General features: G+C 40.4%; 2 protein-coding genes across 2 annotated transcripts; both read right to left on the bottom strand.

Annotated features, from left to right (window-relative positions):
• Positions 1–6,945: 6,945 nt before the first annotated feature.
• On the bottom strand, positions 6,946–9,153 carry LOC139129270 (tripartite motif-containing protein 2-like). The gene has a single exon (XM_070694913.1). The coding sequence runs from the start codon at positions 9,151–9,153 to the stop codon at positions 6,946–6,948; it is 2,208 nt and encodes a 735-aa protein (XP_070551014.1).
• A 1,594-nt stretch (positions 9,154–10,747) lies between these two features.
• Positions 10,748–12,967, bottom strand: LOC139129269 (tripartite motif-containing protein 2-like). The gene has a single exon (XM_070694912.1). The coding sequence runs from the start codon at positions 12,965–12,967 to the stop codon at positions 10,748–10,750; it is 2,220 nt and encodes a 739-aa protein (XP_070551013.1).
• Between the last annotated feature and the right edge of the window lie 381 nt (positions 12,968–13,348).

Genomic DNA, 13,348 nt, shown 5'->3' with positions numbered 1-13,348 from the left:
AATTAAAATATTACTTAAAAAATTAATCCATCTTAACTATGCAACCTACATCCTCCAAAAAATAATTAGGTCTAGTTCTATTTATCCAAATTCTGTGTACCTAATTACATGACATTTGATGGAGAAGTTTGAACGCTATAGTGTGTGGAAGGGTCGCAGTCAGAAAAATTGTAACAACTTAGCTGGGTTATTGAACCAATCTTTTTCGAGATTGGGGATTTGGCTGAGTGGTTTTGTTTGAAGCTTGTACGCTAGGCGACTGGGTGCCGTGCGTTGTGAGTTCAAACCCGTTTGAAACCAAAATATTTTAGACATATTGACGACGTACAAAAAATCAATAACAAACACATAGAGAGACATACACAGATATATATTAGAGACACATATACACACTAACGCCAACGTGCGACATAGGCGGAAGAGCTCCTGCAAGAACTATAAAACGTCGCAACAAAGTTCAAGTAGGGTCAAATCAAGTTTTCTCTTGCTCAGCTACAACCACAAGGAGAAAATGTCGGATATCGCAGTGAAACCACCCTGGAGTTTCAGCTACTACTACAGACATGGCTACATGTTGTCTACCATGATGAACAGAACTGCGATCGACACGCTGGTACGAAACTTCGAAGTACGGCATGATGAAGTGTTCCTTTTGAGCTACCCCAAGTCAGGTACGGTTAAGCATGAACATGGAGGTAGCCTGCATGGGTTAAACCTGTGAATACGTAACCTTAAGGCTACGGACTGTTGTTTTAAGGTTGGGTCATACAGGGGTCACGTCCGCTATAGTTGCTCCTGAATTACAGCTGTATCATAAATTCAAACATCAAAAATACAACCACCAATAGAGACTGGATAGCGGAGACCTATGCTGTCCATTGGGGCATATAGGACCCGAACCCTTGTCCCAGATTATAAGCGATTAATTTGCGGTTTGCAAGCCAGGTCACGACGCGTCAATGACATTTCTAATAGATTATGAGCTATGCTCGATGACGAGACAACTTTGAAAAGAGGTCAACTCAGGGCATTGTTTTGAAGGACACGTGCATAAGGTCCGTGATATTGTATTTGAAGCAAAGAGTAGTTCTACAGCTAACACATTATCAAGTAGGCCAACACAAATATTTCATCGTATTTTTTACATTTTATTAGACACCTTTAACCCCATTTACCTATGTTGAGATCAAACATAAGATATCAACTAGACGTTTGCAACAGAAAACGGTGACAGCCTTGAATCAAAGATGCCTTAAGGAACTATAACTTTGATATTTTATTTTCACTGGTTTAGTAATTTAAACTTCATTTTCATGTTCAAATCCCCAGATGATATTGACGACCACTACTAAGTATTTAGCTTGTCATCACAACGTCTCTGTAAAAAGCACTATATATAGCTACGAATGCATTCTGGTCCAAATTTCACTGGCCGACAATGACTATGCAGTCTAAACATGTACAGGCTGTCTTGACGAACTAAATACTGTGTATCTCAATGGTCTTCTGAAGTAGGATATAAATCGTGGAAAACCGTCAACTGTTAAGCGACTGGCCGTTAAATTTGCCTTGACGTAGACAACATTTTGGCAGATGATATGTACGAATAGTATATATGATATCAAAATTTCTCAAAAACGGAGTTGCAAATATGAACTATTCCATTCTGTTATGACAGGCAGTCCCAAGGCTGTCATTGACATTACAAGATTTGTTTTTGTTTTTACGAATGTAACACATCATTAGGCTTTGTATCAAGAAACACAATTAACTGTTATTAGGATATAATGCAAAATCACAGTGCTACAAAAGAAAACAAGCAGATGACAATGACGATGACGACGACGATCATTTTGTCTAGAAGGTTGCACTTTTACATTCACACAGGTACAGTCTAGACGAATTCCATTTTAGACGCAATCTTACATATTGAAGACCTGAGCTATCTTGAGAAAACAGAGGGCAAGTTCATGTTGCCATGTCTAGAGGTAGGTCCCATCGAAGACCCTGAACTCATCGCAAGGGGCTTGGTTCTTCCCAAATCCTTGATTGAGCTCTTCATCAATGACCTTCCCTCTCCACGGGTCGTTAGCAGTCATTTGTACACAGACTATCTGCCCAGTCAATACTTTTAAAAGAAACCGAAGGTAAGATTTACGTTGTAATTATTCAAGCTAGTTATACTCTATTGATCAATTTTCAACTATATGAGAATTTCGCAAGATCTCTATCACCTTGGATACTTGTCGGGCAGAGTCAAGGGATACAGTAGGTCTGAAGGCGCAGATTTAGTTTTGAGTTCCTTAAAGAAGTAACTGAATTTGTTCAAAATATGCAGGGTATCTCACAATGAATGAGTGAAAGATGAGAGAAGGAGTGGGTAAATAAATGAGTGAGTGAGTCATACATGAATCGATGAACATATAGATAAATGAATAATCAATCAATCAATGAATGTATGTATAATGAATGAATGAATGAATGACTAAATAAAGATATATGACTGAACAAACTAATGAATGAATCAAATCTAACCTACAAACCTCACACCATTCTGTACATTTGCCTTTCCTTTACTGCCATCAGGCTATCTACCTGAGAAGAAATCCTAAAGATGCACTGGTTTCAAAGTATGAATTTCGCAGAAAAGCTAACTTTCTTATCGAAGTTCCATGGGAAGAGTTTTTTGAAGCATTTCTCCAGGGAGATGGCAAGTATGATGTTGAGTCGAAATCATAGCGCGAATAAAGATAAGCTCTTCCGGGAAGACATAAATTGTGACGAAAGGAGCTGGAGATGTCCAATAAAGTTGATATTCAAGCAATAAAGCACACCCAGCGACTGTAAACCACGATATTTTGACCAGATCACGACATGTATGCAAGAGCAATAGCGAGTGTATATATGAAGTGAAACTGGTCAGAACCTAGAATAATACCGTCGCTGGGAGTGATTTATTGCCATATTGGGGTTGATTTATTGCCATATTGAAATTCTGGCATGGAACGTCAAAAAAGGATTTTGGTTCTTGCCAGAGCTCATGCGTGAGCCAGCCGTTGTGTATCGCGAATATTCCACGGTTCTTTTCGGGTCTCGACCAATCAGATCGCCGTATTTGCGCCATCAATATGCTGGTATGATATAATGACCAATTTTGCATTGTGCTATCGGTTTAGGTTCACTCTTCATATACAGTACATTGTATGCCGTTATATGTAAACAGTTATACATTCACCTTATGCCTATCACATTGTATGTTTCAGCTCACAATTATGTCTCCATATTTCACTCACATAAGGTTTCTCTTCTTTTATTGTAAGCTTCATATATGTAATACCGATATCTAGTACCAAAATTTACTCGATAACCCCTGATTTTTATTCTTGATTTGGTGAGAGAATCGTTTAAAGTTTCACTGAAGAAAGTTTGAGCATAAGTTCAGGTGTTTTACTCTTAGGATGTTCACTACCTTAATCGTGAAGAGTCGGTTGGTTTTCTTAACAAGGTGTTTGATTTCTTCTTGCCATGCAAGTCAATGGAATTGCCCTAAAAATAATCAAATTTGTGCATGTTACAGTGAATCACGGATCGTATTTCACCCACTTAAAGACGTGTGCTGAATTCATGGCAAAACCCTGGTGGCTGTGTGTAACATATGAAGAACTACTACAGGTAAAGTACCATCACTTTTGGCCCTCGCGTGCCGGAGGCATCAAAAAATAAAAAAATAAATAAATAAATAAATAAATAAATAAATAAATAAATAAATAAATAAATAAATAAATAAATAAATAAATAAATAAATAAATAAATAAATAAAAAATATAAATAAATAAATATCTTAATGAATTAATAAGTGATTAACTAACTTGTTTTGATATATATATATAATTTTATATATATATAATTTATTATATATATGTGTATACAAATATACAAATGTCATGTCATCGTGCGAAATTACGGTGATCAATGAGGAAGTAGAGAGTTATAAATAAGTGTTTAAAGACATTTATATATATATTATATATAATATATATATTTATTTATTATTTATTTATTTATATTTATATTTATATTTATATACAGAGTGAATGGACTTCTTCATTTCATTATCATTATCATTGATCCCGTTCAAAACTATCGCTTTGGATTTTTACCGTAAATCTTTCTGACTGACATGTCCTCTGAAAGAAGCTATGTTATTTTTTTTTTTGCTTAATAATTAGGACACTCGATCTGTGGTCAGAAAGATCGCAGACTTTATAGAGAAACCTTTGACTGAAGATCAAATTGACGATGTTGTACGCGTGACAAGTTTTAAAGAGTTGAAGACAAATTATCAGACGACTTCGATGAAGTCGTCTCGGGGAAATGACGGAGACGTTTGGCAACGTAAAGGTAATGGCGCCACCGGCAATATATACTGTGACCTTATATATGTCCTAACGATGACGTTCTGCAACTTTGTTTCTGTATATTTCTGCGACTATGATCGTCAATGGGTAGCATGTTTATGCTTGCCAAAGACAATGTAACTTAGATTATTGCTGTGTGTTGCCCTGTTTCTGATTACATTTCCAAAAAGCACACTCTTGGCATTCAATAAAGGTGGCTGAGAGTACCTGTGGAATGACTCTCCCGAAAGGCAATGTTTGCTTTCTTAAGGAATGCGTTTCCATTACTGTTAGAGTTTTCCAGAATAATGCTGTTTTGAAAAGTGTTTCCAGGTAGCGTCAGTTAGTGCAAAAAAGCAATCCTGAAAATGTTTTCTCGTAAAAAATATGAACGAGTGAAACAGTACCTAGTCCCCCATGGAGGAGATTCGCTTCAACTCTAACTGTGAGCAAACATCAATGAAACGGTTTGATACTCAAGTATTGCACTATTACGTATAAAATATCACGCCATGTCATTTCCATTTAACTGTATTGGTATCATTCATCTCTTTCTCTCGCCTCTCACAGATATCATCGGAGACTGGAAGAACTACTTCACAGTGGCACAAAATGAAAGGTTCGATAAAATCCACTTTGACAACATGAAGGGTTACGAGAGACTAATTTATAAATATTGACATGAATTCGCAGAAATTTATTTCATCCGCTGATACCTGTTCGTAATTTCAGAAAAAATTGACAGAATTACTTATAAACATAACAGACGTGATATTGTGTAATGTATTTCTGAAAAGGGCCCGCGGCTGAAAGTTCCTACGGTACGCCTATTTTACAATCAGATGTGTCACATTGACTTAACTGAAGGTCTCAATTGAAAACACACGAATGTAACACGATAGTAATATTCCAAGGGATACAATTACTTTATATGTGATGTACAAAAGTGTTTTTTTGCAAATCCAGCCTGGTCTCATTGGTTCGTATTTGGCAGTGATCCTGTTGACATCATATGGGCGATTTTCTATCATACTAGTTAAAAGCAATAGGGAATTAGTATAACATTGTCGAGTAATCCAGGAAGAGACACTCAGCCAAAGCTTTTGTAAGGGTATCTTGGAGTACGCAACTTCATTGTTCGCTTTTTCCTGAGAACACTTTATTAAGAAAATATCGTGGATGTGAATTTGTGGATAAACTCATTACATGTGATGGTATGTGTTGTTCGATTTATCGAGCGCTAGATTTTAATCTTAAGAGATAAGGTTCTTGTCTTATGCTCACACAGTGAAAAAAAAACTGTAATCGCACATTTATGGCGTTAAAACAAGGTTATAAAACTTGCAAATACTACAGCTTAAAGAGATATCTATCGCTAGATAACCACAGAAACTTCTTTAACAATGCAAAATCATTTTGAGGCACTAAGCATGATTTCTAATGCTGAAACTAGTCAACTGTTGGGCGTCGAGGTGACTATGACAGAGTTTACATTCACAAGAGTAACTCTTTTCAAGTAAAGAACAATTGTTGAAAAAAGAGCGGGATATTAAGAAAATAAAAAAAGCTTAAATGCGCACTTATGTACCAGTCAGTGTTAAGGGTGATTCAATCGTGAGCTAAAGTTCAAATTTATCCAGTTAGGCAATATCGCTTTGTGTGTTTATGGTAACTTATGGCTTCAATTAAGGCGGCGGGCCTGCTAGCATTGCATATCAAAAGCAAAGTTATATGTGTCAACCTAACAGTTCGGCATGTGGATTTTTTTTTTATTTTCGTACTATTGTCTTACCTCATACGAATTTCGACCAATAAAACATTGATATCATTGATATAGCTATATGTTACGCATTCAAATCACAGTCATCGGTTTTCAAGGTCTCTATACGAAACAAGCTTTGCGCATTAATCACGGGATGATTGATCTTTTCAAATAAATCTACGTAAAATGGAAACCTGGAAAGAACAATCCTGCCAGGCGTGAATGTGACATGTGATGTCCTTCGTCATAGGGTCAAGTAAGAGAGGATTTTGAGAATTCGTATTTTGTTGATGTTGTTTTTTTTGTTTTTGTTTTGTTTTTTATTGGGGGGGGGGGGTTTGAAGACTGAAAACAAAGGATACTACCGCAAACATTGAATTTGCGATCACCATTACCCAAATCCTAGCAAAATTGGCCACACATGCTATCAAAAGATAACAAACATGGCCTAAAAGGAATTATTCATCAAGCATGACAAAAAGAAGTAAAGTATAACATTGGATGTCATTAAATATAATCTGTCGACATAACGCGCTATTTTTCACACCACGTGATGTCCAAGATTAAAGCATGTTAATTCTTGTGAGTCTTTCTTACTAGAAGCTGTGTTCCTATGTACGATAATTTCAATGAATGTGTTCAATATATGTAACACAAATGCAGTGAAAAGTACTCCTGTACTATAATTAAAACAAAATTGTTCTTAGTTACGAGGACCCAGCATCACATTCACTACTCAAACTGATCATCGCTCGGCTGGCGCCCTCAGGGTCATATGCTGGTAACTCAAAGATATAATATCTTCACATGATGTTGCCGGTATTCTGTGATGGCAATCCTTCGAGGCTCGTTTTTACTCACTGCAATCGCGAGAGGTTTCTTCAACCGTCCTTCGAAGATGTTGCAGATAAATTTACCGTCGCGCGTGAATTTAACGACCCTGTCGTTATTGAGATCACAGACATAGACATTATCGTGTTCGTCTATATCGATTCCAGTAGGGCTAGACACCTGACCATCCTGGTCGCCGAAAGATCCGATACTAAAGGCAAGGTTGCCGCGGGCATCAATGACTTGAACCTGATGGTTGCTTTGGTCGGAAACGTATGTTTCATTTAGACTATTTACGGCAACATAGAGGGCCTTTTTGAATATTGGTTTGCCGAAAACTCCGAGGGGATGTAGCGTTGATCCAGTGATTGTGTATTTCATTGATCGACCTTGTTGGTCCATGACGACTATGTGACCGTCCTTTGTGACAGCAACGCCATTGGGGTCTACTTGATCCTTTCCACCAAAGGACGCGGACACCTGACCGTCCTCGTCGCACACAAGGACTTGCTTGTTGCTCCCTTCTGTAATAACGTGGGTGCCGTCATCTTGCACAGCTACATCTCTCGGCCTCAAGTCTGACGAGCTCAAAAACTGAATGACCTTTCTGACTTTGCCGTTCCAGTGCATGACTTGTAGCCGTTTATTGTAGTGATCGGTTACCGTTAACTCGTCCCTGTGATTAACAGCGATACCATAGGTGAAGCGGAACTTGCCTGGCTCCGACCCCTCACCGCCAACTTTCCTTATGACGCCGCCGAAGGGCACTACAGTCACAGTGAAGGGCGACATCCTCACTTCTTTGTTCCACAGGGTAACTCTGACATCAAAGTTACCTTCGTTTTCCATGCATATTATTCCTACCTGAGATCCATCTTCTCTCTGCATCATCTCTATCTCTTCAAGTTCTTTTCCTACGCTATCGAGCACGTGGACACGTAAACTATTGTCAGCTCTAATCACTCTTCCGTGTTGATCTTTTGGAATGACCCGTAAAGTTATTTCATCGTGTGTTTTAACAACCCTCTTCAGACCTTCAACACGGGTGTTGGAAGCAATTGCTGACGATGTCATGATCTCGCCGATGCCGAACTCGAGTAACCGATCATCTGGTAAGAATTCGACGTGCGCGTTTTCTAGTGGGTCGGTATCTGTGTGACTGTCGATCAGCTGGCTCAGACGCTCTTCCAATAACCTATGAATAGCGAGGTACTGGGGAGGATTTGCATATTCGAACAGTTCGGCAAGTGCTTCAGCGTCTGCCACGACATGAGATTTAGACTTTAAATTTCTGATTTGTGTCTCGAGCACCTTTCGTTTTTCCATCACTCGGGTAAGTAGCACTTCAGTTATCTGTTCCCTCATCAGCAAAATATGACTGACAAACTTCTGTGTTTGTTGGTATATTTGGCTTTCAATACGCTTGCACGAAGCGTTCAGATCTTGAAGGTCTTCTGTGATAGACTCTGCGGCTTCATCCATCTTCTCTCTTTTCGTTGTAAGGGTTCGCATAAGCAATTGTAGCTGGCGCTGTCTGAGTTCTCTCGCCCTGCCAATTGGCAGGTGATCGTGAACTGGTGACTGATGGTCCTGAGTAGTGCAACGCATGCATATCAACGTGTGACATGTTCTGCAATAAAGGTCGACAGTCTGACTAGGATGCGACGTGCAGTACGGTGTGCGTTGCTGGGCAACCCCGTAGACTTTTTCACCCCTACCGTCTGACCCGTACCCATCACAATCGATTAGCTGGTGATCACGTGATACACGGAAACGTCCGTGTGCGCTTTTGCATGACGCACATAGAAATTGCGAGCATTCTATACAGTGTGTAACAGCGTCTGGGCACTTACACGCCTGGCAGGACAACTTTCCCTTTTCACTGAACGTCTTCATGAGCTCGGCAACTTCCACAATTTCCGCCAAAAACAGATTACGTTGCAGACTATCAACTCCAACGTCTGGCAAAGTAAATTCAGCGTTGCACGACCGGCATGCCAGAACCCCTCGACGTTTTCCTTCCTGCGAATCCAAACAACGTTTGCAGAAGCTGTGCAGACAGGAGAGGATCCTCGGATCGCTGTACACAGATGAACACAGCTTACACGTCAGCAATTCGTCGGTAATCAGCTCCGGTGGTATGGTTGGGGATTGGAACGCCATAGTTGATCAGAGCTTTTCTATAACTGTGCGTAGCGCTATTATGAGGTAGTGACGTTCTCTGGTGAACATTTGACGAACGCATTGGTGAAAATTTAACCAGATTTGCTCCGTGGGAAAAATGCGGAGGCAGGCTACTGAGTGGACACCATTGTTATGTAGATTAATATCCTACTTTGCAGGGAGATCGTGCAGGTATTTTGTGTTCGCAATCGACCAATGTTACAATCCACACCTTTCAATAATACATTAACACTTGTTGCGAGTTGCCTGCACAGTCTCTCTGTTTTCTGTTCTGTCAGTTGCTATGTAGCATAAAATGGTTCATAGCAATTGTGAATCATCCAAGACGTACTGCAACTCAGGACAGTAAGCAATGTGAATGTATCGTGTAAATAAAAAACTAATGTTTATTATTACTGTTTTGCTGTTTACTGTTGTATTATTGTTTTTCCGGAAATTAACACTAAGATGCCATATTATGTGTGACATCCTTAATCATGTTTGTCATAACCGATGTAGGCGTGTTTTACGTGCATTACACAATTGTAGGGGAAAAAAGTACACTATCACCAAATGTGATATCCATTCCGCCGATTAGGAGCGTGAGTTAACTATCCTCCAATCATTATTGACTTACTAAAAATCTTACACCTTAATTATTGAATTTGTTGTGTCTCGTGTTCGTTTTCCGACCTCTCCTCTTTGGCGCATAGCAGATTGCTACAGCGGGTCTAGATTGCTAGTTTTCTCGTTCATTACTGCATTTAAATCATATGTTTTCCGTACCAGCAAACTATTACTGTTACTTCCTTGTGAAAATCAGATATAAGAAACCTTGATTTAATGAACAAATCGCCAAAAGGGCGATTTGTTGACAATACATAAAGTTACATTATTGATGTTTAAAAGGCTTGGTCGTTCAAAAGTCTATAAGTCAGATTATAAATGAGCCCTGGACAGTGAAAGGGGCAATAAACTTCATTGAACCAAAGTTTCTGTAGTAAGTTTTAGTTCCTGAAGTCAAGAGTGCTGCGTTGTTTTTCTGGCTGTGACGTCAAAATATACAATCTGCAAGCCTTGATCAGACAGTGGGATCATAAACCGTGTAATATCAAAATATGAAAAAAATACACATATAAATATATATTACACCTCACTCATTCAGCGAGGGCATCATCAATATTTCGATCATGACAACCATCCCTTGGGCAGGCAATAAATCGTGATAGTGCCCTCGCTCTCATGTGTTATTATTTAAATATATATTGCATTTATTACCAACGGTACCCAAAGCCTAGCCCAATCGGCTACACACTACTATAATCAGTTAAAAAACATTGCATAAAAGCCTAAAATGTTAGTTATCAGAGCATTGGGCAGTCTATGGGCATATGTGTTTATATGCACGATTATTTATGAATTTGTTCAATATATGTAACACCTTGCAAACGGGAATCATTGCAAATGCAGTGCATGGTACTCCTGCAACAAAATTAAAGTAAATTACATTCTTGTTTATAAGCTCTTGGCATCACAATCACTTTTCAAACTGACCATTGTTCGGCTCGCGCCCTCAGGGTCATATGCTAGTAACTCAAAGATATAATATCTTCACATGGTGTTGTCGGTATTCTGTGATGGCAATCCTACGAGGCTCATTTTTACTCACTGCAATCGCCAGAGGTTTCTTTAACCGTCTTTCGAAGATGTTGCAGATAAATTTACCGTCGCGCGTGAATTTAACGACCCTGTCGTTATTGAGATCGCAGACATAGACATTGTCATGTTCGTCTATATCGATTCCTGTCGGGCTAGTCAACTGACCATCCTGGTCGCCGAAAGATCCGATACTAAAGGCGAGGTTGCCGCGTTCATCGATTACTTGAACCTGATGGTTGCCTTGATCTGACACGTATGTTTCATTTAGACTATTTACAGCAACATAGAGGGCCTTTTTGAATATTGGTTTGCCGAAAACTCCGAGGGGATGAAGCGTGGCTCCAGTGACTGTGTATTTCATTGATCGATCTTGTTGGTCCATGACGACTATGTGACCGTCCTTTGTGACAGCAACGCCGTTGGGGTCTACTTGCTCCTTTTCACCGAAGGACGTGGACACCTGACCGTCCTCGTCGCACACAAGGACTTGCTTGTTGCCCCCGTCTGTAATAACATGAGTGCCGTCCTCTTGCACAGCTACATCTCTCGGCGTGATCTGTTCTGACAAACCCAGAAGCTTGATAGTCTCTCTTACTTGACCGTTCCAGTGCATGACTTGAAGCCGGTTATTGAAGTAATCGGTAACTGTTAACTCGTCCCTGTGATTAACAGCGATGCCATTAGCGAAGCGGAACTTGCCTGGTTCCGATCCCTCACCTCCAACTTTCCTCATAACGCCGCCTGAGGGCACTACAGTCACAGTGAAAGGCGATGTCCTCACATCCTTCTTCAACAGGGTAACTCTGACATCAAAGTTACCCTCGTTTTCGAAGCATATTATTCCCTCATGAGAACCATCCTCTCCATGCAGCATCTCTATCTTTTCCAGTTCTTTTTCCTCACAATCGAGCACGTGTACACATAAAATATTGTCAGCTCTAATCACTCTACCGTGTTGATCTTTTGGAGTGACTCGTAAAGTGATTTCATCGTGTGTTTTAACAACTCTCTTCAGACCTTCAACACGGGTGTTGGAAGCAATGGCTGACGATGTGATGATCTCGCCGATGCCGAACTCGAGTAACCGATCATCTGGTATAAATTCGACGTGCGCATTTTCTAGTGGGTTCGTATCAATGTGACCGTCTATCAGTTTGCTTAGCCGCTCTTCCAGCAACCTATGAATAGCGAGGTACTGGGGAGGATTTGCATATTTCAAAAGGGATTCCGCAAATTCTTCAGCACCTGCCAGGACGTGAGCTTTGGACTTCAAATTTCTGATTTGTGTCTCGAGCACCTTTCGTTTTTCTATCACTCGGGTAAGTAGCACTGTGGTCATCTGTTCCCTCATCAGTAAAATATGACTGACAAGCTTCTGTGTTTGCTGGTATATTTGGCTCTCGATACGCTTGCACGAAGCGTTCAGATCTTGAAGGTCTTCTGTGATAGACTCTGAGGCTTCCTCAATCTTCTCTCTTTCGGTTGTAAGGGTTCGCATAAGCGACCGTAGCTGGCGCTGTCCGAGTTCCTTCGCCTTGCCAATTGGCAGATGATCGTGAACTGGTGACCGATGGTCCTGGGTAGTGCAACGCATGCATATCAACGTGTGGCAAGTTCTGCAGTAAAGGTCGACAGCGTGACTTGAATGCGACGTGCAATAATGTGTGCGTTGCTGGGCAACCCCGTAGACCTTTTCACCTGTGCTCTTTGACCCGTACTCATCACGATTGATTAGCTGGTGATCACGCGTTACACGGAAACGTCCGTGTGCACTTTTGCATGACGCACATAGAAATTGCGAGCATTCTATACAATGTGTAACAGCGTCGACGTCGGGGCACTTACATGCCTGGCAGGATACCTTTCCCTTTTCACTTAATGTCTTCATGAGTTCGGCAACCTCCACAATTTCCGCCAAAAACAGATTACGTTGCAGACCATCAACTCCAAAGTCTGGCAAAGTAAATTCAGCGTTGCACGACCGGCATGCCAGAACCCCTCGACGTTTTCCTTCCTGCGAATCCAAACAACGTTTGCAGAAGCTGTGCAGACAGGGAAGGATCCTCGGATCGCTGTACACACATGAACACAGCTTGCACGTCAGCAATTCGTCGGTGATCAACTCTGGTGGCACGGTTGGGAATTTGAACGCCATAGTTGATTAAAGCAAGTCTCCGACTATGCCAGATGCGGTGCAATTTTTAGAGCGGTGGATGACGTCCTTTAGTTGTACCATACCAGGAAACATTTGATGAATACATTATGAATACGTTAACCCGATTCGCTGTGTGTGACAAATGTCGGGTGTGCTAAATATATCTCAGTGGGCACTATTGTTATGTAAATGAGTATTGCCGACGTTGAAGCAGGGTTCGCGGTAGAGGTCGCTACAGTCGCAAAATGCGACTAAAACTTGTTTGTGGCAAACAAAAACCCATCGGCAATCGCCACAATCTCAAAAGCGTGGCGACAGCTGATTTCTATAGTCGAAATTGATAAAACTAAATAGTCCAAATCTTATTGCTTTTCCTCTGAT

Source organism: Ptychodera flava, chromosome 3 (genome assembly GCF_041260155.1).
Source record: "Ptychodera flava strain L36383 chromosome 3, AS_Pfla_20210202, whole genome shotgun sequence".
In the NCBI taxonomy this organism is placed as follows: Eukaryota; Metazoa; Hemichordata; class Enteropneusta; family Ptychoderidae; genus Ptychodera; species Ptychodera flava.
This window is presented reverse-complemented; position numbering and strand designations above follow the sequence as displayed.

What these genes read in the sequence shown, in the direction of transcription:
- LOC139129270 (XM_070694913.1), bottom strand. Translation starts at nt 9,153, where the DNA reads ATGGCGTTCCAATCCCCAACCATACCACCGGAGCTGATTACCGACGAA.
- LOC139129269 (XM_070694912.1), bottom strand. Translation starts at nt 12,967, where the DNA reads ATGGCGTTCAAATTCCCAACCGTGCCACCAGAGTTGATCACCGACGAA.